The following is a 16295-nucleotide window of genomic DNA, read 5'->3' as shown; positions in this document are numbered from 1 at the left end:
GAGTATTATACAGTAACACCAGGGGACGTGTCTGGGTGATGACTGCAGATGTGACTGCTGGGAATGGGACATTATACAGTAACACCGGGGGATGTGTCTGGGTGATGACTGGAGAGGTGACTGCTGGGAATGGGGCATTATACAGTAACACCGGGGGATGTGTCTGGGTGATGACTGGAGAGGTGACTGCTGGGAATGGGACATTATACAGTAACACCGGGGGACGTGTCTGGGTGATGACTGGAGAGGTGACTGCTGGGAATGGGACATTGTACAGTAACACCGGGGGACGTGTCTGGGTGATGACTGGAGAGGTGACTGCTGGGAATGGGACATTATACAGTAACACGGGGGGACGTTTCTGGGTGATGACTGGAGAGGTGACTGCTGGGAATGGGGCATTATACAGTAACAACAGGGGACGTGTCCGGGTGATGACTGGAGAGGTGACTGCTGGGAATGGGACATTATACAGTAACACCGGGGGACGTGTCTGGGTGATGACTGGAGAGGTGACTGCTGGGAATGGGACATTATAAAGTAACACCAGGGGATGTGTCCGGGTGATGACTGGAGAGGTGACTGCTGGGAATGGGGCATTATACAGTAACATCAGGGGACGTGTCTGGGTGATGACTGGAGAGGTGACTGCTGGGAATTGAACATTATACAGTAACACCAGGGGATGTGTCTGGGTGACTACTGGAGAGGTGACTGCTGGGAATGGGGCATTATAAAGTAACACCAGGGGATATGTCTGGGTGACTACTGGAGAGGTGACTGCTGGGAATGGGGCATTATACAGTAACACCAGGGGACGTGTCTGGGTGACTACTGGAGAGGTGACTGCTGGGAATGGAGTATTATACAGTAACACCAGGGGATGTGTCTGGGTGATGACTGGAGAGGTGACTGCTGGGAATGGGACATTATACAGTAACACCAGGGGATGTGTCTGGGTGATGACTGGAGAGGTGACTGCTGGGAATGGGACATTATACAGTAACACCAGGGGATGTGTCTGGGTGATGACTGGAGAGGTGACTGCAGGGAATGGGGCATTATACAGTAACACCAGGGGATGTGTCTGGGTGATGACTGGAGAGATGACTGCTGGGAATGGGACATTATACAGTAACACCAGGGGATGTGTCTGGGTGATGACTGGAGAGGTGACTGCTGGGAATGGGACATTATACAGTAACACCGGGGGATGTGTCTGGGTGATGACTGGAGAGGTGACTGCTGGGAATGGGGCATTATACAGTAACACCGGGGGATGTGTCTGGGTGATGACTGGAGAGGTGACTGCTGGGAATGGGGCATTATACAGTAACACCAGGGGAGGTGATGACTGGAGAGGTGACTGCCGGGAATGGGACATTATACAGTAACACCAGGGGACGTGTCTGGGTGATGACTGGAGAGGTGACTGCTAGGAATGGGACATTATACAGGAACACCAGGGGATGTGTCTTGGTGATGACTGCAGAGGTGACTGCTGGGAATGGGGCATTATACAGTAACACCAGGGGACGTGTCTGGGTGATGACTGGAGAGGTGTCAGCTGGGAATGGGACATTATACAGTAACACCAGGGGGCGTGTCTGGGTGATGACCGGAGAGGTGACTGCTGGGAATGGGGCATTATACAGTAACACCAGGGGATGTGTCTGGGTGATGACCGGAGAGGTGACTGCTGGGAATGGGACATTATACAGTAACACCAGGAGATGTGTCTGGGTGATGACTGGAGAGGTGACTGCTGGGAATGGGGCATTATACAGTAACACCAGGGGACGTGTCTGGGTGATGACTGGAGAGGTGACTGCTGGGAATGGGGCATTATACAGTAACAACAGGGGACGTGTCCGGGTGGTGACTGGAGAGGTGACTGCTGGGAATGGGACATTATACAGTAACACCAGGTGATGTGTCTGGGTGATGACTGGAGATGTGACTGCTGGGAATGGGACATTATACAGTAACATCAGGGGACGTGTCTGGGTGATGACTGGAGAGGTGACTGCTGGGAATGGGACATTATACAGTAACACCAGGGGATGTGTCTGGGTGATGACTGGAGAGGTGACTGCTGGGAATGGGACATTATACAGTAACACCAGGGGATGTGTCTGGGTGATGACTGGAGAGGTGACTGCTGGGAATGGGACATTATACAGTAACACCGGGGGATGTGTCCGGGTGATGACCGGAGAGGTGACAGCTGGGAATGGGGCATTATACAGTAATACCGGGGGATGTGTCTGGGTTATGACCGGAGAGGTGACTGCTGGGAATGGGGCATTATACAGTAACACCAGGGGATATGTCTGGGTGATGACCGGAGAGGTGACTGCTGGGAATGGGGCATTATACAGTAACACCAGGAGATGTGTCTGGGTGATGACTGGAGAGGTGACTGCTGGGAATTGGACATTATACAGTAACACCAGGGGATGTGTCTGGGTGATGACTGGAGAGGTGACTGCTGGGAATGGGACATTATACAGTAACACCAGGGGATGTGTCTGGGTGACTACTGGAGAGGTGACTGCTGGGAATGGGGCATTTTAAAGTAACACCAGGGGATGTGTCTGGGTGACTACTGGAGAGGTGACTGCTGGGAATGGGGCATTATACAGTAACACCAGGGGACGTGTCTGGGTGATGACTGGAGAGGTGACTGCTGGGAATGGGGCATTATACAGTAACACCAGGGGATGTGTCTGGGTGACTACTGGAGAGGTGACTGCTGGGAATGGGACATTATACAGGAACACCAGGGGATGTGTCTTGGTGATGACTGCAGAGGTGACTGCTGGGAATGGGGCATTATACAGTAACACCAGGGGACGTGTCTGGGTGATGACTGGAGAGGTGACTGATGGGAATGGGGCATTATACAGTAACAACAGGGGACGTGTCCGGGTGGTGACTGGAGAGGTGACTGCTGGGAATGGGACATTATACAGTAACACCAGGTGATGTGTCTGGGTGATGACTGGAGATGTGACTGCTGGGAATGGGACATTATACAGTAACATCAGGGGACGTGTCTGGGTGATGACTGGAGAGGTGACTGCTGGGAATGGGACATTATACAGTAACACCAGGGGATGTGTCTGGGTGATGACTGGAGAGGTGACTGCTGGGAATTGGACATTATACAGTAACACCAGGGGATGTGTCTGGGTGATGACCGGAGAGGTGACTGCTGGGAATGGGGCATTATACAGTAATACCGGAGGATGTGTCTGGGTGATGACTGGAGAGGTGACTGCTGGGAATGGGGCATTATACAGTATTACCAGGGGATGTGTCTGGGTGATGACTGGAGAGGTGACTGCTAGGAATGGGACATTATACAGTAACACCATGAGATGTGTCTGGGTGATGACTGGAGAGGTGACTGTTGGGAATGGGGCATTATACAGTAACACCAGGGGATGTGTCTGGGTGATGACTGGAGAGGTGACTGCTGGAAATGGGACATTATACAGTAACACCAGGGGATGTGTCTGGGTGACTACTGGAGAGGTGACTGATGGGAATGGGGCATTATAAAGTAACACCAGGGGATGTGTCTGGGTGACTGCTGGGAATGGGGCATTATACAGTAACACCAGGGGATGTGTCTGGGGGACTACTGAAGAGGTGACTGCTGGGAATGGGACATTATACAGTAACACCAGGGGATGTGTCTGGGTGATGACTGGAGAGGTGACTGCTGGGAATGGGGCATTATACAGTAACAACAGGGGACGTGTCCGGGTGGTGACTGGAGAGGTGACTGCTGGGAATGGGACATTATACAGTAACACCAGGTGATGTGTCTGGGTGATGACTGGAGATGTGACTGCTGGGAATGGGACATTATACAGTAACATCAGGGGACGTGTCTGGGTGATGACTGGAGAGGTGACTGCTGGGAATGGGACATTATACAGTAACACCAGGGGATGTGTCTGGGTGATGACTGGAGAGGTGACTGCTGGGAATGGGACATTATACAGTAACACCAGGGGATGTGTCTGGGTGATGACTGGAGAGGTGACTGCTGGTAATGGGACATACAGTAACACCGGGGAATGTGTCTGGGTGATGACTGGAGAGGTGACTGCTGGGAATGGGACATTATACAGTAACACCAGGGGATGTGTCCGGGTGATGACCGGAGAGGTGACTGCTGGGAATGGGGCATTATACAGTAATACCGGGGGATGTGTCTGGGTTATGACCGGAGAGGTGACTGCTGGGAATGGGGCATTATACAGTAACACCAGGGGATATGTCTGGGTGATGACCGGAGAGGTGACTGCTGGGAATGGGGCATTATACAGTAACACCAGGAGATGTGTCTGGGTGATGACTGGAGAGGTGACTGCTGGGAATGGGGCATTATACAGTAACAACAGGGGACGTGTCCGGGTGGTGACTGGAGAGGTGACTGCTGGGAATGGGACATTATACAGTAACACCAGGTGATGTGTCTGGGTGATGACTGGAGATGTGACTGCTGGGAATGGGACATTATACAGTAACATCAGGGGACGTGTCTGGGTGATGACTGGAGAGGTGACTGCTGGGAATGGGACATTATACAGTAACACCAGGGGATGTGTCTGGGTGATGACTGGAGAGGTGACTGCTGGGAATGGGACATTATACAGTAACACCAGGGGATGTGTCTGGGTGATGACTGGAGAGGTGACTGCTGGTAATGGGACATACAGTAACACCGGGGAATGTGTCTGGGTGATGACTGGAGAGGTGACTGCTGGGAATGGGACATTATACAGTAACACCAGGGGATGTGTCCGGGTGATGACCGGAGAGGTGACTGCTGGGAATGGGGCATTATACAGTAATACCGGGGGATGTGTCTGGGTTATGACCGGAGAGGTGACTGCTGGGAATGGGGCATTATACAGTAACACCAGGGGATATGTCTGGGTGATGACCGGAGAGGTGACTGCTGGGAATGGGGCATTATACAGTAACACCAGGAGATGTGTCTGGGTGATGACTGGAGAGGTGACTGCTGGGAATTGGACATTATACAGTAACACCAGGGGATGTGTCTGGGTGATGACTGGAGAGGTGACTGCTGGGAATGGGACATTATACAGTAACACCAGGGGATGTGTCTGGGTGACTACTGGAGAGGTGACTGCTGGGAATGGGGCATTTTAAAGTAACACCAGGGGATGTGTCTGGGTGACTACTGGAGAGGTGACTGCTGGGAATGGGGCATTATACAGTAACACCAGGGGACGTGTCTGGGTGATGACTGGAGAGGTGACTGCTGGGAATGGGGCATTATACAGTAACACCAGGGGATGTGTCTGGGTGACTACTGGAGAGGTGACTGCTGGGAATGGGACATTATACAGGAACACCAGGGGATGTGTCTTGGTGATGACTGCAGAGGTGACTGCTGGGAATGGGGCATTATACAGTAACACCAGGGGACGTGTCTGGGTGATGACTGGAGAGGTGACTGCTGGGAATGGGGCATTATACAGTAACAACAGGGGACGTGTCCGGGTGGTGACTGGAGAGGTGACTGCTGGGAATGGGACATTATACAGTAACACCAGGTGATGTGTCTGGGTGATGACTGGAGATGTGACTGCTGGGAATGGGACATTATACAGTAACATCAGGGGACGTGTCTGGGTGATGACTGGAGAGGTGACTGCTGGGAATGGGACATTATACAGTAACACCAGGGGATGTGTCTGGGTGATGACTGGAGAGGTGACTGCTGGGAATTGGACATTATACAGTAACACCAGGGGATGTGTCTGGGTGATGACCGGAGAGGTGACTGCTGGGAATGGGGCATTATACAGTAATACCGGAGGATGTGTCTGGGTGATGACTGGAGAGGTGACTGCTGGGAATGGGGCATTATACAGTATTACCAGGGGATGTGTCTGGGTGATGACTGGAGAGGTGACTGCTAGGAATGGGACATTATACAGTAACACCATGATATGTGTCTGGGTGATGACTGGAGAGGTGACTGCTGGGAATGGGGCATTATACAGTAACACCAGGGGATGTGTCTGGGTGATGACTGGAGAGGTGACTGCTGGAAATGGGACATTATACAGTAACACCAGGGGATGTGTCTGGGTGACTACTGGAGAGGTGACTGATGGGAATGGGGCATTATAAAGTAACACCAGGGGATGTGTCTGGGTGACTGCTGGGAATGGGGCATTATACAGTAACACCAGGGGATGTGTCTGGGGGACTACTGAAGAGGTGACTGCTGGGAATGGGACATTATACAGTAACACCAGGGGATGTGTCTGGGTGATGACCGGAGAGGTGACTGCTGGGAATGGGACATTATACAGTGGAGAGATGACTGCTGGGAATGGGACATTATACAGTAACACCAGGGGATGTGTCTGGGTGATGACTGGAGAGGTGACTGCTGGGAATGGGACAATATACAGTAACACCAGGGGATGTGTCTGGGTGATGACTGGAGAGGTGACTGCTGGGAATTGGGCATTATACAGTAATACCGGGGGATGTGTGTGGGTGATGACTGGAGAGGTGACTGCTGGGAATGGGGCATTATACAGTAACACCAGGGGAGGTGATGACTGGAGAGGTGACTGCTGGGAATGGGGCGTTATACAGTAACACCAGGGGACGTGTCCGGGTGATGACTGGAGAGGTGACTGCTGGGAATGGGACATTATACAGTAACACGGGGGGACGTTTCTGGGTGATTACTGGAGAGGTGACTGCTGGGAATGGGGCATTATACAGTAACAACAGGGGACGTGTCCGGGTGATGACTGGAGAGGTGACTGCTGGGAATGGGACATTATACAGTAACACCAGGGGATGTGTCCGGGTGATGACTGGAGAGGTGACTGCTGGAAATGGGGCATTATACAGTAACACCAGGGGACGTGTCTGGGTGATGACTGGAGAGGTGACTGCTGGGAATGGGACATTATACAGTAACACCGGGGGACGTGTCTGGATGATGACTGGAGAGGTGACTGCTGGGAATGGGGCATTATACAGTAATACCGGGGGATGTGTCTGGGTGATGACCGGAGAGGTGACTGCTGGGAATGGGGCATTATACAGTAATACCGGGGGATGTGTCTGGGTGATGACCGGAGAGGTGACTGCTGGGAATGGGGCATTATACAGTATTACCAGGGGATGTGTCTGGGTGATGACCGGAGAGGTGAATGCTAGGAATGGGACATTATACAGTAACACCAGGAGATGTGTCTGGGTGATGACTGGAGAGGTGACTGCTGGGAATGGGGCATTATACAGTAACACCAGGGGATGTGTCTGGGTGATGACTGGAGAGGTGACTGCTGGGAATGGGACATTATACAGTAACACCAGGGGATGTGTCTGGGTGACTACTGGAGAGGTGACTGCTGGGAATGGGGCATTATAAAGTAACACCAGGGGATGTGTCTGGGTGACTACTGGAGAGGTGACTGCTGGGAATGGGGCATTATACAGTAACACCAGGGGATGTGTCTGGGTGACTACTGGAGAGGTGACTGCTGGGAATGGGGCATTATACAGTAACACCGGGGGATGTGTCTGGGTGATGACTGGAGAGGTGACTGCTGGGAATGGGGCATTATACAGTAACACCAGGGGAGGTGATGACTGGAGAGGTGACTGCTGGGAATGGGGCATTATACAGTAACACCAGGGGACGTGTCCGGGTGATGGCTGGAGAGGTGACTGCTGGGAATGGGACAATATACAGTAACACGGGGGGACGTTTCTGGGTGATGACTGGAAAGGTGACTGCTGGGAATGGGGCATTATACAGTAACAACAGGGGACGTGTCCGGGTGATGACTGGAGAGGTGACTGCTGGGAATGGGACATTATACAGGAACACCAGGGGAAGTGTCTGGGTGGTGACCGGAGAGGTGACTGCTGGGAATGGGACATTATACAGGAACACCAGGGGATGTGTCTGGGTGATGACTGGAGAGGTGACTGCTGGGAATGGGACATTATACAGTAACAACAGGGGACGTGTCTGGGTGATGACTGGAGAGGTGACTGCTGGGAATGGGGCATTATACAGTAACAACAGGGGACGTGTCCGGGTGATGACTGGAGAGGTGACTGCTGGGAATGGGACATTATACAGTAACACCAGGGGATGTGTCTGGGTGATGACTGGAGAGGTGACTGCTGGGAATGGGACATTATACAGTAACACCAGGAGATGTGTCTGGGTGATGACCGGAGAGGTGACTGCTGGGAATGGGGCATTATACAGTAACACCAGGGGATGTATCTGGGTGATGACTGGAGAGGTAACTGCTGGGAATGGGACATTATACAGTAACACCAGGGGATGTGTCTGGGTGATGACTGGAGAGGTGACTGCTGGGAATGGGACATTCTACAGTAACACCAGGGGATGTGTCTGGGTGACTACTGGAGAGGTGACTGCTGGGAATGGGGCATTATAAAGTAACACCAGGGGATGTGTCTGGGTGATGACTGGAGAGGTGACTGCTGGGAATGGGGCATTGCACAGTAACACCAGGGGATGTGTCTGGGTGACTACTGGAGAGGTGACTGCTGGGAATGGAGTATTATACAGTAACACCAGGGGACGTGTCTGGGTGATGACTGCAGAGGTGACTGCTGGGAATGGGACATTATACAGTAACACCAGGGGATGTATCTGGGTAATGACTGGAGAGGTGACTGCTGGGAATGGGACATTATACAGTAACACCAGGGGATGTGTCTGGGTGATGACTGGAGAGGTGACTGCTGGGAATGGGGCATTATACAGTAACACCAGGGGATGTGTCTGGGTGATGACTGGAGAGATGACTGCTGGGAATGGGACATTATACAGTAACACCGGGGGATGTGTCTGGGTGATGACTGGAGAGGTGACTGCTGGGAATGGGACATTATACAGTAACACCGGGGGATGTGTCTGGGTGATGACTGGAGAGGTGACTGCTGGGAATGGGGCATTATACAGTAATACTGGGGGATGTGTCTGGGTGATGACTGGAGAGGTGACTGCTGGGAATGGGGCATTATACAGTAACACCAGGGGAGGTGATGACTGGAGAGGTGACTGCCGGGAATGGGACATTATACAGTAACACGTGGGGACGTGTCTGGGTGATGACTGGAGAGGTGACTGCTAGGAATGGGGCATTATACAGTAACACCAGGGGACGTGTCCGGGTGATGACTGGAGAGGTGACTGCTGGGAATGGGACATTATACAGTAACACGGGGGGACGTTTCTGGGTGATGACTGGAGAGGTGACTGTTGGGAATGGGACATTATACAGGAACACCAGGGGATGTGTCTTGGTGATGACTGCAGAGGTGACTGCTGGGAATGGGGCATTATACAGTAACACCAGGGGACGTGTCTGGGTGATGACTGGAGAGGTGACTGCTGGGAATGGGGCATTATACAGTAACAACAGGGGACGTGTCCGGGTGATGACTGGAGAGGTGACTGCTGGGAATGGGACATTATACAGTAACACCAGGGGATGTGTCTGGGTGATGACTGGAGATGTGACTGCTGGGAATGGGACATTATACAGTAACATCAGGGAATGTGTCTGGGTGATGACTGGAGAGGTGACTGCTGGGAATGGGACATTATACAGTAACACCAGGGGATGTGTCTGGATGATGAATGGAGAGGTGACTGCTGGGAATGGGACATTATACAGTAACACCGGGGGAAGTGTCTGGATGATGAATGGAGAGGTGACTGCTGGGAATGGGGCATTATACAGTAACACCAGGGGATGTGTCTGGGTGGTGACTGGAGAGGTGACTGCTGGGAATGGGGCATTATACAGTAACACCAGGGGATGTGTCCGGGTGATGACTGGAAAAGTGACTGCTGGGAATGGGACATTATACAGTAACACCAGGGGATGTGTCTGGGTGATGACTGGAGAGGTGACTGCTGGGAATGGGACATTATACAGTAACACCAGGGGACGTGTCCGGGTGATGACTGGAGAGGTGACTGCTGGGAATGGGACATTATACAGTAACACGGGGGGACGTTTCTGGGTGATGACTGGAGAGGTGACTGCTGGGAATGGGACATTATACAGGAACACCAGGGGATGTGTCTTGGTGATGACTGCAGAGGTGACTGCTGGGAATGGGGCATTATACAGTAACACCAGGGGACGTGTCTGGGTGATGACTGGAGAGGTGACTGCTGGGAATGGGGCATTATACAGTAACAACAGGGGACGTGTCCGGGTGATGACTGGAGAGGGGACTGCTGGGAATGGGACATTATACAGTAACACCGGGGAATGTGTCTGGGTGATGACTGGAGAGGTGACTGCTGGGAATGGGTCATTATACAGTACACTAGGGGATGTGTCTGGGTGATGACTGGAGAGGTGACTGCTGGGAATGGGGCATTATACAGTAACACCAGGGGATGTGTCTGGGTGATGACTGGAGAGGTGACTGCTGGGAATGGGTCATTATACAGTACACTAGGGGATGTGTCTGGGTGATGACTGGAGAGGTGACTGCTGGGAATGGGGCATTATACAGTAACACCAGGGGATGTGTCTGGGTGATGACTGGAGAGGTGACTGCTGGGAATGGGACATTGTACAGTAACACCGGGGGATGTGTCTGGGTGATGACTGGAGAGGTGACTGCTGGGAATGGGGCATTATACAGTAACACCAGGGGACGTGTCTGGGTGATGACTGGAGAGGTGACTGCTGGGAATGGGGCATTATACAGTAACACCAGGGGACGTGTCTGGGTGATGACTGGATAGGTGACTGATGGGAATGGGACATTATACAGTAACACCAGGGGACGTGTCTGAGTGATGACTGGAGAGGTGACTGCTGGGAATGGGACATTATACAGTAACACCAGGGGATGTGTCTGAGTGATGACTGGACAGGTGAATGCTGGGAATGGGACATTATACAGTAACACCAGGGAATGTGTCTGGGTGCTGACTGGAGAGGTGACTGCTGGGAATGGGACATTATACAGTAACACCAGGGGATGTGTCTGGGTGATGACTGGAGAGGTGACTGCTGGGAATGGGGCATTATACAGTAACACCAGGGGACGTGTCTGGGTGATGACTGGAGAGGGGACTGCTGGGAATGGGACATTATACAGTAACACCGGGGAATGTGTCTGGGTGATGACTGGAGAGGTGACTGCTGGGAATGGGTCATTATACAGTACACTAGGGGATGTGTCTGGGTGATGACTGGAGAGGTGACTGCTGGGAATGGGGCATTATACAGTAACACCAGGGGATGTGTCTGGGTGATGACTGGAGAGGTGACTGCTGGGAATGGGTCATTATACAGTACACTAGGGGATGTGTCTGGGTGATGACTGGAGAGGTGACTGCTGGGAATGGGGCATTATACAGTAACACCAGGGGATGTGTCTGGGTGATGACTGGAGAGGTGACTGCTGGGAATGGGACATTGTACAGTAACACCGGGGGATGTGTCTGGGTGATGACTGGAGAGGTGACTGCTGGGAATGGGGCATTATACAGTAACACCAGGGGACGTGTCTGGGTGATGACTGGAGAGGTGACTGCTGGGAATGGGGCATTATACAGTAACACCAGGGGATGTGTCTGGGTGATGACTGGAGAGGTGACTGCTATGAATGGGGCATTATACAGTAACACCAGGGGATGTGTCTGGGTGATGACTGGAGAGGTGACTGCTGGGAATGGGACATTATACAGTAACACCAGGGGATGTGTCTGGGTGATGACTGGAGAGGTGACTGCTGGGAATGGGGCATTATACAGTAACACCAGGGAACATGTCTGGGTGATGACTGGAGAGGTGACTGCTGGGAATGGGACATTATACAGTAACACCGGGGGATGTGTCTGGGTGATGACTGGAGAGGTGACTGCTGGGAATGGGACATTATACAGTAACACCGGGGGATGTGTCTGGGTGATGACTGGAGAGGTGACTGCTGGTAATGGGGCATTATACAGTAACACCAGGGGATGTATCTGGGTGATGACTGTATCACTGTGTGTGTCAGGTTCCTATAAGGTGTCAGGATGTCACTGTCTATGTCTCCATGCAGGAGGGGGAGTATATAGAGGAACACAGGGGTCTGTACAAGGACGTGATGATGGAGAATCACCGACCCCTCACATCACTGGGTAAGAGGAGACTGTCATGTATTGTACAGGGGAGAGCAGGTATGGGGGCCCCCTATATATACACACATCATCTGATAATCATATATATACACTGTACTCAGTCACTGTGTGTCTCCTACAGATGGGCCCAGTAACAGAGATACCCCAGAGAGATGTCCCCGTCCTCTGTATTCCCAGGACTGTACAGAGGAGAATCACAGGATCCCACAGGAGGATCAGGTAGGTCGGATGTAGGGTCTCGCCCATATACCAAAGGGACTGTCACTGTATGATGTGTAGAGGAGCTGTGTGTGTCTCTATTCATAGTTATCAGCCTCACAATGACCAGCATGAGAATGATATAAAACACACGTTCCTCACTGCTGCTAGAAAGGACTCGTCTGATATATCAGTGTTACTGTCTTGGCTACAGTAATAATAGCAGCAGGTGACACGGCTCCACTGAGGGCCCAAGTCCCAGTTATCAGAGTGAGAGTAGAGGACAGCAGGAGAGTCTTTGGGCAGTCGGAGGGGCAGTAGGACATTTCTAAAAACCCTGGCCTCTGGCAGGGGAAGAGACCTCCCTTGGTTGGGGCACTATTTACATTACTAATAGCACTTTCCTATTATTCTAATTAGGACTCTCTCACACACACACACACACACACACACACACACACACACACACACACACACACACACACTAACTTACTGTTAGTTGCAAGTGGACAACAAATAATGCAACATGCACATCCATCTTTATATGTTCCATTGTTTGCCTGTCAGACTTCCGTAACAGGTGCTTGCTTTCATGACGGGTGCTTGCTTCCATAATAGGTGCGTGCTTCCATGACGGGTGCTTGCTTCCATAATAGGTGCGTGCTTCCATGACGGGTGCTTGCTTCCATAATAGGTGCGTGCTTCCATGACGGATGCTTGCTTCCATGACGGGTGCTTGCTTCCATGACAGGTGCTTGCTTCCATGACTGGAGCTTGCTTCCATAACAGGTACTTGATCCATAACGGTTGCTTGCTTCCATGATGGGTGCTTGCTTCCATGACGGGTGCTTGCTTCCATAACAGGTACTTGATCCATAACTGTTGCTTGCTTCCATGATGGGTACTTGCTTCCATGACGGGTGCTTGCTTCCATGATGGATACTTGCATGACAGGTGCTTACTTCCATGACTGGAGCTTGCTTCCATAACAGGTACTTGCTTCCATAATTGATGCGTGCTTCCATGATGGGTGCTTGCTTCCATGACTGGAGCTTGCTTCCATAACAGGTGCTTGATCCATAACGGTTGCTTGCTTCCATGACGGGTGCTTGCTTCCATGATGGGTACTTGCTTGCATGACGGGAGCTTGCTTCAGTAACAGGTGCTTGCTTCCACGCCTGGAGCTTGCTTCCATAACAGGTGCTTGCTTTCATGATGGGTACTTGCTTCCATGATGGGAGCTTGCTTCCATGACGTGTGCTTGCTTCCATACCGGGTGCTTGCTTATATGAGGAGAGCTTGCTTCCATAATGGGTGCTTGCTTCCATAACAGGTGCTTGCTTCCATGACGGGTGCTTGCATACATACCGGGTGCTTGCTTCCATAATGGGTGCTTGCTTCCATTACGGGCGCTTCTTTCTATAACAGGTGCTTGCTTCCATGACGAGTGCTTGCTTCCATGACGGGTGCTTGCTTCCATGACGGGTGCTTGCATACATACAGGGTGCTTGCTTCCATAATGGGTGCTTCTTTCTATAACAGGTGCTTGCTTCCATGACGAGTGCTTGCTTCCATGACGGGTGCTTGCATACATACCGGGTGCTTGCTTCCATAATGGGTGCTTGCTTCCATAACGGGCGCTTCTTTCTATAACAGGTGCTTGCTTCCATGACGGGTGCTTGCTTCCATGAACACATTCAGCTATTGCACATGGAAATAATCAATTTCTCTCAGTCTCTCCTACTTGGTATATTCCATTTGTTAGTAAATCTAGTAGATTATGTGCGTAACATGATAAGTCACCAACTGAGCATTTCCAGGTTGCATATTTATATAATTTTCCTGGTTATTTGGCATTACAGCTAGATAGATCATTAGCAGCTGTGGTAGTAGTGGCGGAAGCTTTATTAGTAATGCGTTTATGTTCTCCACACATCAAGGCACCCCCTTAAATCAGGTTCAGTGTGTGAAATCACTGGCCAAAGCTTACAAAGGTGCCATGATGCAGCTTGTATATGTGACCCTAAGTACATCTGCACGCAGCGTCCTCCTCCTTTGGGGTATTATTTACTAAATTACGAGTTTTCAGAAGTGGAGACATTGCCTATAGCAACCAGTCAGCCTTTACTTACAGTTCATCTAGCACCTTCTAGAAGATAAGTTCTAGAATCTATTTTTAATGTCGCAGATTCATGTTGTCCACTTTAAACATGTGTAGAACTTCTTTATATAGTTTAAAAAAACACCTTTTGTTATAAGCCCTGAAAGGGATAAATAATGCAGATATTTTTGAGGATGCAGATAATCCTGGCAAGACAGATAACTTTGCAATGCAGAGAAAGCTCGCAAGGCAGATCACAGACGCTCACAAGAACGCAAGTCCAACACGTGAAACGTTGATGACACAGAAAATAATGCTGGGACCAGGTACACTTAAATAGGCAGGTGTCAGATGCACATCATGATGGTGATTAGTAGTAAACAACCTGACACCCAGTCACAGAACAGTCTTGGAAGAGCAGCACTTCTGGAGCTCTCCAGAACTTTAGGTCACATAAACAGAGGCATGGTGACCCCTGGTGGCAAGGAATTATACTGCAGGGAAATAATGCAAAGCAGAGGGCTAACAAGTATTATCTAAACCCATGGCTAAACTTGGAATTGCACAAAAATGGAGTAAAAACATGAACTGACCGAAATTCTGGGTGAGAGACTTTGTACTAAGCAATGGGTCAGCCCGTCAGGACCGGGGGCTTTGGCGGATACTAATTCCCTCTGTAGTAATGGAGCTGAACAGTAACTGGTCCTTCTGATAGGAATAGTGAAACTCCATGTAGATAATTGTGCCAGAAAACAGATTTAGTACTGGGGAAAGGAGCAGACTGGTTATTGTTCATACACCTCAGTGAAATCAGCTCTAAAATATTTATACCCCTGCATATAATACGGCTTAATGTCACCCAATATTACTGCGCTAGAGGCACGCCCAGAAACGGAGGGGCGATTCCCCTTTTATGTTCAAAATTATTCTTTTTATACTTCTGCCAAGCAAATTCTAACAAACTTCAGAGAGTTAGAGAGGTGAGACGGGAAGCGCCACTACAGATATGGGCCTCTTTCAGTCGAGGTGGCCATTTTTACCCAGACTAGACCACACCTGAATAAGCTAGTAGGTTCTATTTCCGAGGCATCCACCCTAGAAAATGAAGGTTCAGAAAGATAAGATCATATTGCACTATGTCGCACATTGATTAATGTGTTATCTTATTGTTTTGTGTGTTATTTAGGATGAAGGTCTGACTAATATTAAGTTAGAAGATACTGAGGGAGAAGAGACGTATGTGACTGATATAAAGGCAGAAGATATAGAGGGAGAAGAAGAGACGTATGTGACTGATATAAAGGCAGAAGATATAGAGGGAGAAGAAGAGACGTATGTGACTGATATAAAGGCAGAAGATATAGAGGGAGAAGAGACGTATGTGACTGATATAAAGGCAGAAGATATAGAGGGAGAAGAAGAGACGTATGTGACTGATATAAAGGCAGAAGATATAGAGGAAGAAGAAGAGACGTATGTGACTGATATAAAGGCAGAAGATATAGAAGGAGAAGAAGAGATGTATGTGACTGATATAAAGGCAGAAGATATAGAGGGAGAAGAAGAGACGTATGTGACTGATATAAAGGCAGAAGACATAGAGGGAGAAGAAGAGACGTATGTGACTGATATAAAGGCAGAAGATATAGAGGGAGAAGAAGAGACGTATGTGAGGGGTGATCAGCAGTGTAAGGAGGATGAGATCCCTACAGATATCAGCACAGGTGAGTAATAAACACTTATTACAGAAGAGAGTCACATATTCTC

The 16295-nt window shown here is 50.3% G+C and overlaps 2 protein-coding genes across 3 annotated transcripts in view; both read left to right on the top strand.

Moving 5' to 3' along the window:
• LOC134983565 (lactase/phlorizin hydrolase-like) overlaps positions 1-16295 on the top strand; it is a 744668-nt gene that overhangs the window by 357473 nt on the left and 370900 nt on the right. The gene's annotated exons all lie outside the window — the stretch shown is intronic.
• The window catches only part of LOC134983559 (oocyte zinc finger protein XlCOF6-like), a 58966-nt gene that overhangs the window by 15793 nt on the left and 26878 nt on the right, over positions 1-16295 (top strand). For both annotated transcript variants that reach the window (XM_063949214.1, XM_063949213.1), the window contains exons 3-5: positions 12151-12229; positions 12351-12448; positions 15715-16252. In XM_063949214.1, the coding sequence (XP_063805284.1) occupies positions 12196-12229; positions 12351-12448; positions 15715-16252 (670 nt within the window). In that variant the 5' untranslated portion in view covers positions 12151-12195. The remainder of the gene's footprint in view (positions 1-12150; positions 12230-12350; positions 12449-15714; positions 16253-16295) is intronic.

This window comes from Pseudophryne corroboree, assembly GCF_028390025.1.
Source record: "Pseudophryne corroboree isolate aPseCor3 chromosome 3 unlocalized genomic scaffold, aPseCor3.hap2 SUPER_3_unloc_18, whole genome shotgun sequence".
Lineage (NCBI taxonomy): Eukaryota > Metazoa > Chordata > Amphibia > Anura > Myobatrachidae > Pseudophryne > Pseudophryne corroboree.
The sequence above is the reverse complement of the archived record's forward strand: the minus strand, read 5'-3'. Positions and strand labels throughout refer to the sequence as shown.